General features: G+C 34.1%; 3 protein-coding genes across 9 annotated transcripts; 2 read left to right on the plus strand and 1 right to left on the minus strand.

Moving 5' to 3' along the window:
* Positions 1-144: 144 nt before the first annotated feature.
* LOC111399618 lies at positions 145-5,297 on the minus strand. 7 transcript variants are annotated; one of them, XR_002703769.1, is made up of 6 exons: positions 5,058-5,296; positions 3,913-4,072; positions 3,631-3,790; positions 2,581-2,789; positions 595-692; positions 145-340 (listed from the first exon to the last, which is right to left on the minus strand). XR_002703769.1 is itself a non-coding variant. In XM_023027034.1 (5 exons), exons 3-5 carry the CDS (start codon positions 4,048-4,050, stop codon positions 2,596-2,598), a joined length of 492 nt encoding a protein of 163 aa, XP_022882802.1. In that variant the 5' UTR covers positions 4,051-4,072; positions 4,811-4,887; positions 5,058-5,297; the 3' UTR covers positions 145-2,595. The 7 variants fall into 7 exon arrangements, 5 of the variants coding, with proteins under 5 accessions (XP_022882802.1, XP_022882801.1, XP_022882799.1 ...); XR_002703768.1 differs by having other exon boundaries at positions 595-2,789; XM_023027034.1 differs by adding an exon at positions 4,811-4,887 and having other exon boundaries at positions 145-2,789; positions 5,058-5,297.
* A 1,132-nt stretch (positions 5,298-6,429) lies between these two features.
* On the plus strand, positions 6,430-7,259 carry LOC111400057. Its single transcript, XM_023027514.1, has 2 exons — positions 6,430-6,870; positions 6,998-7,259. Exons 1-2 carry the CDS (start codon positions 6,433-6,435, stop codon positions 7,046-7,048), a joined length of 489 nt encoding a protein of 162 aa, XP_022883282.1. The 5' UTR covers positions 6,430-6,432; the 3' UTR covers positions 7,049-7,259.
* Positions 7,260-8,336: 1,077 nt separating this feature from the next.
* LOC111399620 (protein trichome birefringence-like 9) lies at positions 8,337-11,658 on the plus strand. The gene is made up of 4 exons (XM_023027035.1): positions 8,337-8,804; positions 10,066-10,455; positions 10,778-10,936; positions 11,025-11,658. Exons 1-4 carry the CDS (start codon positions 8,428-8,430, stop codon positions 11,347-11,349), a joined length of 1,251 nt encoding a protein of 416 aa, XP_022882803.1. The 5' UTR covers positions 8,337-8,427; the 3' UTR covers positions 11,350-11,658.
* Positions 11,659-12,193: the final 535 nt, after the last annotated feature.

Raw genomic sequence — 12,193 nt, forward strand, 5'->3', positions numbered from 1 at the left:
TCAACCACACATTTTTCATCAATTTACTATTTCAAAATACATTTTTTCATAAAAATGACTCATAAACACCTTCTATGACTTATTGACCGTTTTCAATACAAGAAAACGTACTTTTTATCACATCTAAGAACATACAAGAAAAAATTGAACAAGTCAACTAAAATATTTATAACCACCGAGCCAAAAAAATAAGGCTGAATTTGACCACAATAAAGTACAGAATTGAGAAGTCATCTAAATTGTTCCGTTCGTATGGCTATCTTCTCAATCATATCTGATGTTGTGTACCAATTACCAACAATGTATACAATGTATATGTTTTCTATGCGTCCAATGGAACCTGCATTGTGTAAAATCAAAAAAGTAAATAAATAATTATAACGACAATATGACATCAAAACTATGACCAATTAAACTACTTGTACGGATAATGTTTACCCCTTGTTGAAAGATGATGAGGTGGCATGCATTTGTCTCTTGATTTGCATGCAACCTCATCATCAGTCAAACTAACTATACATGTAGCATAACTAAAATATGACACTGTACAGTCCAGGTGGTCTGAATGAGACTCTTTTTGGCTAATTCAAATACCTTATCCGCCGTCTCAAAGAGAACCAAATGGAACCCATTCCATGGATGGATTACTAAACATGAATCTTCCACTTTCGAAAATTAACAGTCTTTGATCCCTAGATTTAATGTTCCAAACAACAGATTCACAATAAAATGGACAGCAGATTAACAGACTTCAAAAGTGATGTCCACGTTTGAGATGAAATGAGAAAACATAACAATGATATGACATATCCAAGCATGACTGAGCCACATAAGTTAAATGACAAATACTAAACGTATCAATTCACCACAATCACATTTCCACGTCCTAAATAATTACCGTGTTCATGGCCATGTTCCATATGAACATACCAGAAAAATATTAGTATACAATGAAAAGAAAAAATGGTTCCAGCATATATGGGATGAACTTCTGCAAGGCATTAGTATTTACATGGTAGTGGCTACAGGCATTTAAAGTCACATGTCCAATACAAGTTGCAAGCTAGAAGTTGGCAAAACGGGAACAACAAATGCGAAGGGAAGTAGTGGTACACGGTGACTAATTAGAGTTTCATGTTATTATCTGGACCCAGAAATATCAACAGAAGAAAGTTACCGGTTGACCTGTGCAGATAGTGGTGATGGATTATAGTGCTTCTGCAAGTTGGAGGGTCCCCATATATAAAGGGATAAGTGGCTTTACAGTACCGACGATTCGCATACCTGAAGGGACTCCTTTTGAAATAATATGACTAACATAGATGCCCAAAAAATAATAATAATAATAACAATAATAAATAAATTATGAACAACCATGCAATTATTTGCTTCCTTTAAAATCAGTCTATGATTTCCCCTTATCAGACTTTTGACTTTAGATCTCCTTAGTCGAACCCAACATTAAAAAAGCTGCTTTTGGCTGAAATGAAACTAAAGGAAGATCCTTAAAAGTAGCAATACCTAGAAAATAATAGTATGAGCATCCAGTTGGTTACTCAATCACAAGGTAGGACAAGTTACAACCTTCCATGAAGGGCAGGAAACTATAAAATGAGTAAGATTAGCACTAATGATGCAAGTATTTAGTTCAAGTTGATGTTACAGATGAATTATGGGAGAAGAAAGATCCACAATACCTGAGTATTTTAATGACTTAAATTAAGAAGCTGCTTCACAACAATCCTACCCACAGTCTCCATCAATTAGGGCAGTAGGCATCCCACTTGGTAGGTACATCAATCACAATGACCATCTTATTGGAAACTAATCGCTAATTCTCATCATGAATTTCAGTTCGTGATTTCACAAACAGGTTCATGTAAAAGAGTGGCTCAAAAGCTTGAAGAAGGTTATTTAATGACACTTCATAGGATATAAATTCTTGCCATACATAGTAAGTTCTTCCTAGTATCAATGTTTCCCATCCCCATCCCACCCCACCCCTTGATTTTTCTACTGCCTTTGCTGACTGTATGTTTCTACTTCACTCGAACTCACGAGCCAACCAGATCCATTGGTCATGTTCATTTATCCTCCTTCACCCAAACGACCCCTGTAAATCAGATTACATACAATTTGATCCTAAATTATATCTTTCTATGGATAATGGAATAAAAATTTCATCTTGTATTGAATAGAGTAATTAAATTGAGCTTTTGCATTTTGCACGACATTTCCACAAGTCTATTAATGTAAACATCTGTTAAGTATTTTATATTGGCAAGGCAGTACAAATAACAATATAATAATAGCACCTATTGTCTATTAAGCTCTAAAGAACATAATTGGGTAAACACAGAACACTGCAGGAAATAGTTTTTTTCCCGTTTCACATAATAATAAAGATGGCACACAGAGATTGCTTATCATAGATTTTACTGTGTTTATAGCTTTCGTAGTTTGTTTATGATAAACAAAGGAAACTAGGGATACGATTGTTCATATATATATTTTTTCAACATAGTTAAGCAGCAAAACCATAAATTATGAGCCATTAAAAAAATGCAAACATGAACTCACCAAGTTCCAAAGAGGTCATTTAAGTCCTTTTGGAGAGTCCTCTCCAGGTTGAGATTTAGAATCTTCCTTCTTCTCCATGACTTGTTGTATACCTTCTTGATAACCTTCGATAAAGCTTCTGAGAGCATCTCTATACGCAGAAGCTCTTGTCATGTAAACCCGTTGCAATGCAGGCCTTAATGTCTCCATTCCCCCCCTTGCAGCAACAGCTATCCATTGTATTCAAAGTGAAATCAAACTCAATATCCATAAACAAAAAGCAAAAATGAATCATAACTCAGGATGGTAAACACATTGGCATAATTAACATTCCCTCATGATCATATGAAAAATAAGGAAATGAAAAGATGTAGAGAGGAAGATGAAAAACCTTTTAAAGACTTGTTCACCATTTTAGATAAAGTTCATCAAAATTCTAGAGTTAACCTTAGAATTATTATTTTTACATGTTTTGTTGAACATTCCAGTCCCCTCCCCAGAGAACAATACGTATTATGGAACCGTTGCATCAATAAGATAGTTATATATGCAAATTTAGGCATCTAAAGGAGTTGCACAATGGATTGTTCCCATCAACCATATCACTAGTCTGTCACTGGTAATATTTCAATTCCTGTAAAATAGGCACAATTGTTATCTGTATAATAAATTGCATGCCACAATAAAGACAACTACAAGGAAAGCTTGAATCTTGATCTCTCATCTGTGATACAGCTTGGTCTCAACCCTCTTGAACACAAAAAGCTCTGAATATCTAAACAGACCTTTTAATTCATATGATATTATTTAGTCATCAAATTCACCAGGTAAAAAATAAATAACACTCAACCCACGTGTGGAAGTCTTTAGCACTTCACTTTCCTCCAGATTTATGTCTTCTTGTACTTTCTTAAATTGTAGCAACAGTTAATTATTTGACAGCAATGGTATAGAAATTAACATGAGTGCTTTGAAACAATAAAGCATCGTACTTTTTTAGTTTTCTGCCAGTCACAGTCCCTGAATAATTTAAGATTTCATATCAAATCAATAATTTGTAACATTCCTTACCAAGATCCTCTAGAGTTGACGGTACCCTCTCCTTTTTTGCGCCTTTCTCCTCATTGGATTCATCTTTGCTCTCTTCCTTTTTGTAGTCATTTGGCCTGAGTTCTGGACCGATATCCCTCACCCAGCTAGCTGCATAAAGTCTAGATGCTTCCTTCAATACCTAATACATCACACGACACAGTACAAAACTATTTCATGACTAACATAAAAAAGACATTATAACACATTTAGCACGTAAAATAGATAAGTTTGCAATGTAAACAGCTGACAGAAAGAACTCACAAGGAAACGCTCTTTCCAAGTAAGTTTGTGACGCTTTTTGATGTGAGGAGGATCAGGCAAAGACGAAGGAAATGCTATTTCTTTGAGATCATGACAGACATAATCGTAAATTTTCCTGCATGCTACCTTCAGCTTCATGCCGACTGATCGGTCCTGTTTACTGAACAAAAATGTTAAACAAAATAATATAACACGAGTAAATATTTTGCTCATATGTATACATCCTCCTATTTCAACTACAATAGTATTTCAGTCTTTGTCGAAAGACTGAAAATGGTTGTAAGCATATTTGAATCACTCATAAGGCTTTTTACCAAGTATTCCTACTGGTTTTATAATTTTAGAACTTTTTATTAGTGAAGAAATAAAAACAGCTTTGTTGCAGTCAGCAAACGCTTTTTTGCTTTTCTAACACAATTTAATCATAGAGGCAATTCATCAAGCATGTAGTGCACCTTCATATACATACAAAAGCAAGCACAAAACTAATTGGTTCAGATAGTTCAGAATAGTAATACATGGTAAAAGAATCATAAAACCAATAGTATAACATGGCTAAAAACATTAGAAAATCAGTAATCACACATTGTAAAAGCATTATGAGCTATTACAGAAAGCAAAATGCCGAAAGAACATGGCCCACTGTGAATTTTAAGAACCAAATTGAAACTTCCTCACAGGAGATGGCAATAAACGTGAATCAGAGACAAAGGGGTTTAAAAGATATAAAAAAAATAAAAAATATTTGCTATCAAGAATTGAAATTGGAAATTGGTCATAGATTTAAAGTCGGTAAGACCCTTTTGAAGTAAATAAAGGTAACACTTGAAAAGACTTCAACTTTTCACTTCATAATTAAACCCTGAAAGATAAATACCCAGCAAGACAGAGTACGCACCCTAAGTTGCCTAGAATTTTATGGAGAATCCGGCAGCCATTGTTGCAGGGGAAAAAACCAATTTGCCCGAAAATGTTCTGACACGAGGTGACCGATATTCACAATTGTGCATATCCCACGTAAATTAAATAATATTCGACCCCAAAGTATACAGCATGAGAAAGAGCAAATTCAACTTAAGACATTGATGGTTTTGTTTACAAGTAGCGAGAAAAGAAAAGCATTATCAACAGCAAATGCCGTACACCTGTAATTAACCGCAGAGACGATGGAAGGTGAAGAGGTCGAGTCAGAGGTAACGGTTGAACGCTAAGCTGCTTCTCAATTCAACGATTTAAGGCCATTGTTCTGCACAGAAATCTGCATGTTATGCACCCCAGCATACATTAAAGTGAAAAGTGACGATTTGAAGCTTGATATATACGTTCGGTCATCCCTTAGCTCGGTCCTTCAAAAAAAGTGAAAAAATTGTCGTCATTTTTAAATCCTTGCAGCATTGTCCCAACCTTTCACTTTTGTGCACCTAAACTTAGTCCCTACACACGTTTTTTGTCTAATTAATCCTCAAAACTCATGCGAGCATTTGAGGGCAACCTCCATACCTATTTGAAAGGAGAGGATAATCTTGTCTTCTTTATTTTACCTTAACCAATGTGATGGATGAATTCTATCATCGGAGACATAACATGTCTATTTTCTTAAACGTTGAGATATCTGATGTTATTTTGAAAGGTTAGGGGTATACACTCTGCATTTTTAAAAGTTTGGAGATAAAAAATGCTATTATTTTATATTCAATTGGATTTGGTTTGATTAAATTCAATTATAAATAAGATAATTCTGACACAATCTCCAAATATTACAACTTGTTGCACTTTCATCCCCGTTTATTTTTCCCCCCTTTGTCGCAATTATCAAATTTTGCACCATCTTAATTCTTCTCTCTTCACTTCATACAACATCTTCTCCGCCTCTGAGCGACAACTAGAATTCGCCTCGTGTGGTCTTGTAGTTGATTCTAGCTCGCTCGACTCGAACTGTACCTCAAAGCATGGGGTTTTCATTATGTTGAAACAAGAAAAGTAATAGTAGTTCTTTTATTTTAAATCCGCTTTTTGGATGTTCGTGTTGGTGTGGCATCGATGGTGATGGTGCCAAACAAGCAATAGTTTGGATACATTTAAAAGTTATTTAAATTTAATTTTTTAAGACATTTATATTTTCTAACATGGATAAGTTTAAAACTCTCTGACCGGTTTTCAATTTTTCTTGCCTTGGATTTATGTAGCTTACAAATATTAAAATTTTAACTAAATATTTAAATTCTCAATCAACTTTAAATAAATCCAACAATCATCTCCTCTTTTCATAAAACGTTTTTGAGTTCTACTCCAAAGCTAACACCAATCGTCGTGGTAGAACTAATGGACAAACTCTATCATCGATCCTTATGTTTCCTAGTATATTTAAAACACAATACATGCAACCCGCGCACTCCCCCAAAGTCATTACTTCGATCAAATTCTATCTCAATGGCGATTAATTCTTTGCAAAAATAACTCTATATATATTCTAAGCATCAACAAAAACTCCGATAAAAAAAAAGGTTTTTGTGAACAATTATGAATTTGTATTTTGGTGATCACATTTATGCGTATGGAGAGTACGCCATGCCCCCGGTCTGGTTTTATGACTTCTATAATCAAATTCCACCATATAGCACCTACCATTTTTACACGGATTTGGAGCCTGAAGCTAGAAGAAGGTCAGTCGATTGTCATGAATGGGATTACTTGTTTCGTACACCAGAAGAGGAGGCAAACAATTTGTACACCATAGATTTCACGAAATACCTAGATTTTCTTGATTGTGACGAGGAGACAGAAAGATTAGACACTTCAAATGATTACTCGAGATTCATGTCTTTTCTTGAGCGTGGCGACTCTTTTTTTACTCCATGGAATCAGAACCCTAAACCGATAGGGAGAAATAATGGCATTGCATACGGCGGTTCGAAGGAGTACATGAAGTTCCAGCAAGGATCCTTCTTCTCATTCGATGTACGTTCTCTTTTTTCCTCTCTCCTTTTTCGGGCTAACTTTTATTTATTTTTTAAACCAAAGTAACGCGAAGTTTGAAATTTTATTTCGTGCCCGAAAATAAATTACAAAGTATTTGCTTTGGCAGGTTTGTGAAGTGATCAAGAACAGTACCAGATATCAGCCTAGGCACTCTTAAGGAGTTAATTCCGAACATCGGAATTGTCTATTAAATTTTCCAGCTATATGTTTATATATTCCATAATATAGGAAAAATAATATTTAATAGGTTCATTGCATAGCACACAGTAATTGATATTTGTACTAACTAACTGTTGAATGTCAGTGAGTTTTCGTGCATAGAGATTCTTCATGGATTTATTAATGATCATACTACATAGAATTGTCATTTTTACCTTTTTCAATTATTTGACTTCGAGAATAAAATTGTCATTTTATATATGTAATAGAACATTATTGCTGCTGCTGCTTCTTCTTCTTCATTTATTTTTTAATTTAGAATATAATTACTAATTTCTTTTATATTAAGATTTTGATTCCCATCAATACTCATTTAGGATTTTAATTACTCTAATAATTATGATTATTTAACTAATTTACATATACAAATATAGGATTGTCTACTTTTTCAATGACCACTTAACACAATCAAATTATTCTTACGAACTTTTCGGGTGCGTTTGATTGCAACCATGAAATTTGCATGAAAAGAAAATAAATTTTAGGTAATTCAATTGCCTAGAATTTATTTGTACGGAAATTGTTAATTAAATGTGTTTGATTAATTTAATTTTCAATTTAGAAAATATTATATTTGTCCATTTTTTATTGGTAAGTTAACGAGAGAGAGTAGATAAGTAAGAGAGAGAAAAAGAGAGTGAATTCCGTGGAAAATGAAATTCTGCTCTTCCTAAAGAAAATATTTTCCTCGATTTTTGAGGAAAATATGGTCACGTGACCAAAAGTGAGAAAATATTTTTTATGGAAAAAATGGCAATCAAACAGCATAAAAGTAGGAATTTGGATGGAAAAAACACATTTTCTATGGAAAATATAGGCAATCAAATACACTCTTCGAGTTTTAATTTTTCTACTTATTTTCAAGAATTCAATTCCAAATCCACACCTTGTGCAGATCTAATTATTGACTTCCTATTACACGGAAATTTTCGTTTGGTTGCATGAGTATTATGTAAGTGACATAAATTAGGCAATTCTCATGATTTATTACCTGAATCATGAGTAAAATATTAATACTACGTTACCATTGTCTAGGTTCATAATTTGCGCCCGGTATCCAAGAACCAAGAAAAGAACCCCAAACAAAGTTTCCCAATAAAATAAATTACTATCCACCAAACCAGGAAAATAATTAATTTGCCCTATAATTTTAAAAGTTACCTTAATTAATCGAATCACAGCCATAAAGAGACACAAACTCTCTCTCTCTCTAGAAAGTAGAAATCCACAATCTCTCTCTCTCTCTCCACATACAAAGTAGAGAGCCACAACCCACAAGAACTCTTCAACCTAGGACCCTTTCTTCTTCCTCTTCTTATGGATTTTAAGCCCTCTGATCTGCCCTCCATGGACCAAAAGCTACATTTTTTCTCCAATCCAATCAAGAAGTCAGTCTCTCAATTAATGCTATTTTTCTCTTTGATCATTTCTTCTATTGTTTGTTATAACATCATAAGACCTTTGCAGCCGAGGTCTCTTATCGATATTGGTTACTTGTCCCAAATCCTAAGCAAAACTTCAAAAACTTGTGACTACTCTTATGGAAAGTGGGTTTGGGATGAAACTCAATCTCTTCGAAGATACACGGAGAAATGTCCCTTATTGGATCCCGGATTCCGGTGTCGACAAAATGGTCGAAAGGATTTAGATTATCAGAAATGGCGATGGCAACCCGAAGGTTGTCATCTTCCGAGGTATGATTAAGATTTTTTACTTATTTTTGTTAAGTAATCGATTATTGATCATGATGCATGTCATATCCATTCTTAAGTGCCTCTTTTCGCACTGTCTTCCATCTTGAAAGGCACTGCATGCGCTACAACTTATTGTACACGCTTTATTGAATCATGCAAATGCCATTATTGAGAATGATGATTAGCATTTTTTATTTTGACTTATTTATTTTCTCAAGGATATGAAATTTTTAATACATTAATTCGTACTTCTGTTTAATTTAATCACATGCTGCATTAATAATGTCAACGATAAAATGCGTACCAATTGACCCTTTGGACCTATGTATTAAATAAGTTGATAGATTATTTTTTAACTACAACTATACTTAAATAATTAAAAATTTCAACCTTTACCTTCTGGCACATGATTGAAATTAGAATAATGTTATCTAACACCAAATTGGTGAAGCACTAAGTAAAGGTTTAATGAAAAGTAGAATCAAGTTATTCATTTAATTACACATCTCATTTAATGACATATTAGTACCATCGAAATTGTTGTTTAAACACTAGTAATGCTAAATAGCATTAGTATTAACTGTACCTTTCGTTTCAAGAGTTTCAAGTTCCAACAAACAAATCTTTTATAATAAATAACGGCATGAAAGATGTATCTTACCTTCATACTTTGTGACGAGGTGTGGTCACCTTCTTCGAAACTGTATGTTTTCGTTGATCTATTCTAACTATATAGATGAATGTCTCTTTCTAACTACCAGTCGAACCACTTTATAGCTCAATGCTGGTCTGTATTCCTTCCATCATGTAACTATTCAGATAAGTTTCTTTTAGGAATGCTGTTAGCTTCCTTTATTTATATCTTTACCATGACCGGTACAATTCACCATGCGGCTTCATCATACCTTGCCTACTTGTCTATACAAAAACATATACTGTATAGTAAAGCAACAAACTACTTATGAGTTGGTCAAGTAAAAGTAGAAAATATGATTCTCGAAAAGTTGAAAATATGCCAAAATGAGAAAATCTGTTTGAGCTTGTATAGAGAATCCTCAATGCAATCTCTCTCCTTTTTTCCCCCTTAATTATTGTCAAATTTGACATCAATTACTTAGGATATGTGGGCTACCTCCTCACTCATAGCTCAGATGAGAACCCTATGTGACAGCCGTGGCCAGCTTCACAAGTCATTTTACTAAGTTTACTTAAAAGTAGAAAACTAATTTTTACTCATAAGTTGTCAATTAATCCTGGACAGATTTGACGCAAAAGACTTTCTCAGGCGCAGCCAGAATGGTCGGATAGTTTTCGCCGGCGATTCCATTGGAAGAAATCAATGGGAATCCCTAATATGCATGCTCACACAAGGAGTTTCAAATCAATCTACAGTATATGAGGAAAATGGTAACCCAATAACAAAACATAAGGGCTTCCTGTCAATTCGATTCCAGGAATACAATCTCACTGTCGAATACTACAGAATGCCTTATTTGGTCGTCATTGATCGCCCGCCAGAAAATTCGTCCAAGGAAGTTACCGGTGTGGTTAGGGTCGATAAACTGCATTGGTTCTCCACTAAATGGGTCGGAGCAAATGTTTTTGTATTCAGCGCTGGTCATTGGTGGAATCAAGACAAAACCGTCAAGAGGTATCAAGTTTTCTTTTTCTTTTAATTAAGTCAAATCAAACATTCCGTTACATTTAGCCCATCTCTTAAAATTCATTCTTCTTTAAACTTATTTCTAATCAAACATTTCATGAGATACATAACTTTAATTAACTACACATTTTACCAATTTTTATCAAAACCTACTAAATATCTAATTTTTATCCAAACCAATCAGGGGCTTTATGAAGTTCGATTACTAACATAAAACTCCGATTAGTTGAGTCGCTGGCATTGTATTTTTACCCAACCTCCCATATTTTGTCTATTTGTTCACAGCTTTATGATTGTAATTGTTTTTCAGGGGTCATTTTTTCCAGGAAGGAAAAAGCATGAACATGACTATGGATGTAATGGAAGCCTTTCGAAGATCTCTAAACACGTTGAAGTCGTGGTTGATGCAAAATTTAGAGCCCAAAAAGAGCCTTATCTTCTTCCGCAGCTATTCGCCAGTACATTACAGGTAAATTAGTTATATCGTAGAATCTATCTACTTCAACTTGGTACGTACGTAGCTTATGCAATTTACGATATCTGATGTGAAATTGCAGGGATGGAGAATGGAATGAAGGTGGCCATTGTAATTTGAATGTAGAACCAGAAACAGACTACAAAAGGCTGAATCCAGAACCAAGAAACAATGTACTTATGCACGAGGTAGTCAAACAAATGGAAAGTGCGAAGAGAAATGTTCATTTCTTGAACATAACGTATTTAACTGAATTTAGGAAAGATGGGCACCCATCAAGCCACCGCGAACCAGGTACTTCAAATACTGCACCACAAGACTGCAGCCATTGGTGTCTACCTGGAGTGCCCGACACTTGGAATGAACTTCTATACGCCAAGTTGTTGGCAACGGGATTTAAAACCTGACCGATATGAAAATGGTGGTAATTTCTCTGCATTCCGTAGGATTTAACCTGGCCATATGCGTCGAAGTTGGAACATTTTTGGTACAGAAAGTTCGTTGGATCAATTACATGACGGATCTTTATGTACTGGTCGGCTTTCGATCATCGGTAAAAGCCTCAGTTATGATCACCTGCTGGTACATATTATTGATAGTGGAAGATGTAAATTTCAACTCGTAGAATTTGTTTCTTCGCAAATGACAAGATGAACAAAGCCACGAGTGGAAGAGGTTGTATAGAGATTATTGTTTGACACATTCACTTTTCAAGGGAAAAAAATATAAAAATCTGGATCATATTTATCAGGTGAAAATTAAATCAACGTGGCTTGAATTTATGACAATAACAGAGACCTTTCCTTCATTTTCGAAAAATTCAAAAACCTCCTCTCTTAGCATAAGCTTTCCATTTGCCCTTTTCTTAATTGTAATTTAGACAAAAGTAAAGTATTTTAATTTTAATAAGTTTTTTTTAATATTGAATTTTGTTTATTTTAATCTTAATAATGTATTTTGGTTTTTTAATTAAATATGAATAAATTAAAATTGATCTAGAATATACTCCTATCAATGAACTAAAAAGAAATCTCAGTTATGAACTTTTGAAGCCAACTTTTTGCATACTAATGGAATGGTAATATTAATTCAATGTCTAATGCTAAAATAGAAGATATGTACTAGAATTCATATAACTCATACATATCTAATATACCACTATGCTCTACGTGAATTTTTAAATGCTCACAAAATTACATGCATTCTTGTATATTTTACACTCGTCATAGAGATATAGGCTGATAGTATATG

Source organism: Olea europaea, chromosome 9 (genome assembly GCF_002742605.1).
Source record: "Olea europaea var. sylvestris chromosome 9, O_europaea_v1, whole genome shotgun sequence".
NCBI classification, from domain to species: domain Eukaryota; kingdom Viridiplantae; phylum Streptophyta; class Magnoliopsida; order Lamiales; family Oleaceae; genus Olea; species Olea europaea.

Bases quoted from the DNA above. Each gene is read 5' to 3' on its own strand.
- LOC111399620 (XM_023027035.1), top strand. From the start codon at position 8,428: ATGGATTTTAAGCCCTCTGATCTGCCCTCCATGGACCAAAAGCTACAT. The intron at 8,805-10,065 runs GTATGATTAAGA...AATCCTGGACAG, and splicing joins GAAGGTTGTCATCTTCCGAG to ATTTGACGCAAAAGACTTTC. The intron at 10,456-10,777 runs GTATCAAGTTTT...ATTGTTTTTCAG, and splicing joins CAAGACAAAACCGTCAAGAG to GGGTCATTTTTTCCAGGAAG.
- LOC111399618 (XM_023027034.1), bottom strand. From the start codon at position 4,050: ATGAAGCTGAAGGTAGCATGCAGGAAAATTTACGATTATGTCTGTCAT. The intron at 3,791-3,912 runs GTGAGTTCTTTC...GTGATGTATTAG, and splicing joins CTTGGAAAGAGCGTTTCCTT to GTATTGAAGGAAGCATCTAG. The intron at 2,790-3,630 runs GTAAGGAATGTT...TACAATGGATAG, and splicing joins GTCAACTCTAGAGGATCTTG to CTGTTGCTGCAAGGGGGGGA.
- LOC111400057 (XM_023027514.1), top strand. From the start codon at position 6,433: ATGAATTTGTATTTTGGTGATCACATTTATGCGTATGGAGAGTACGCC. The intron at 6,871-6,997 runs GTACGTTCTCTT...TTGCTTTGGCAG, and splicing joins GATCCTTCTTCTCATTCGAT to GTTTGTGAAGTGATCAAGAA.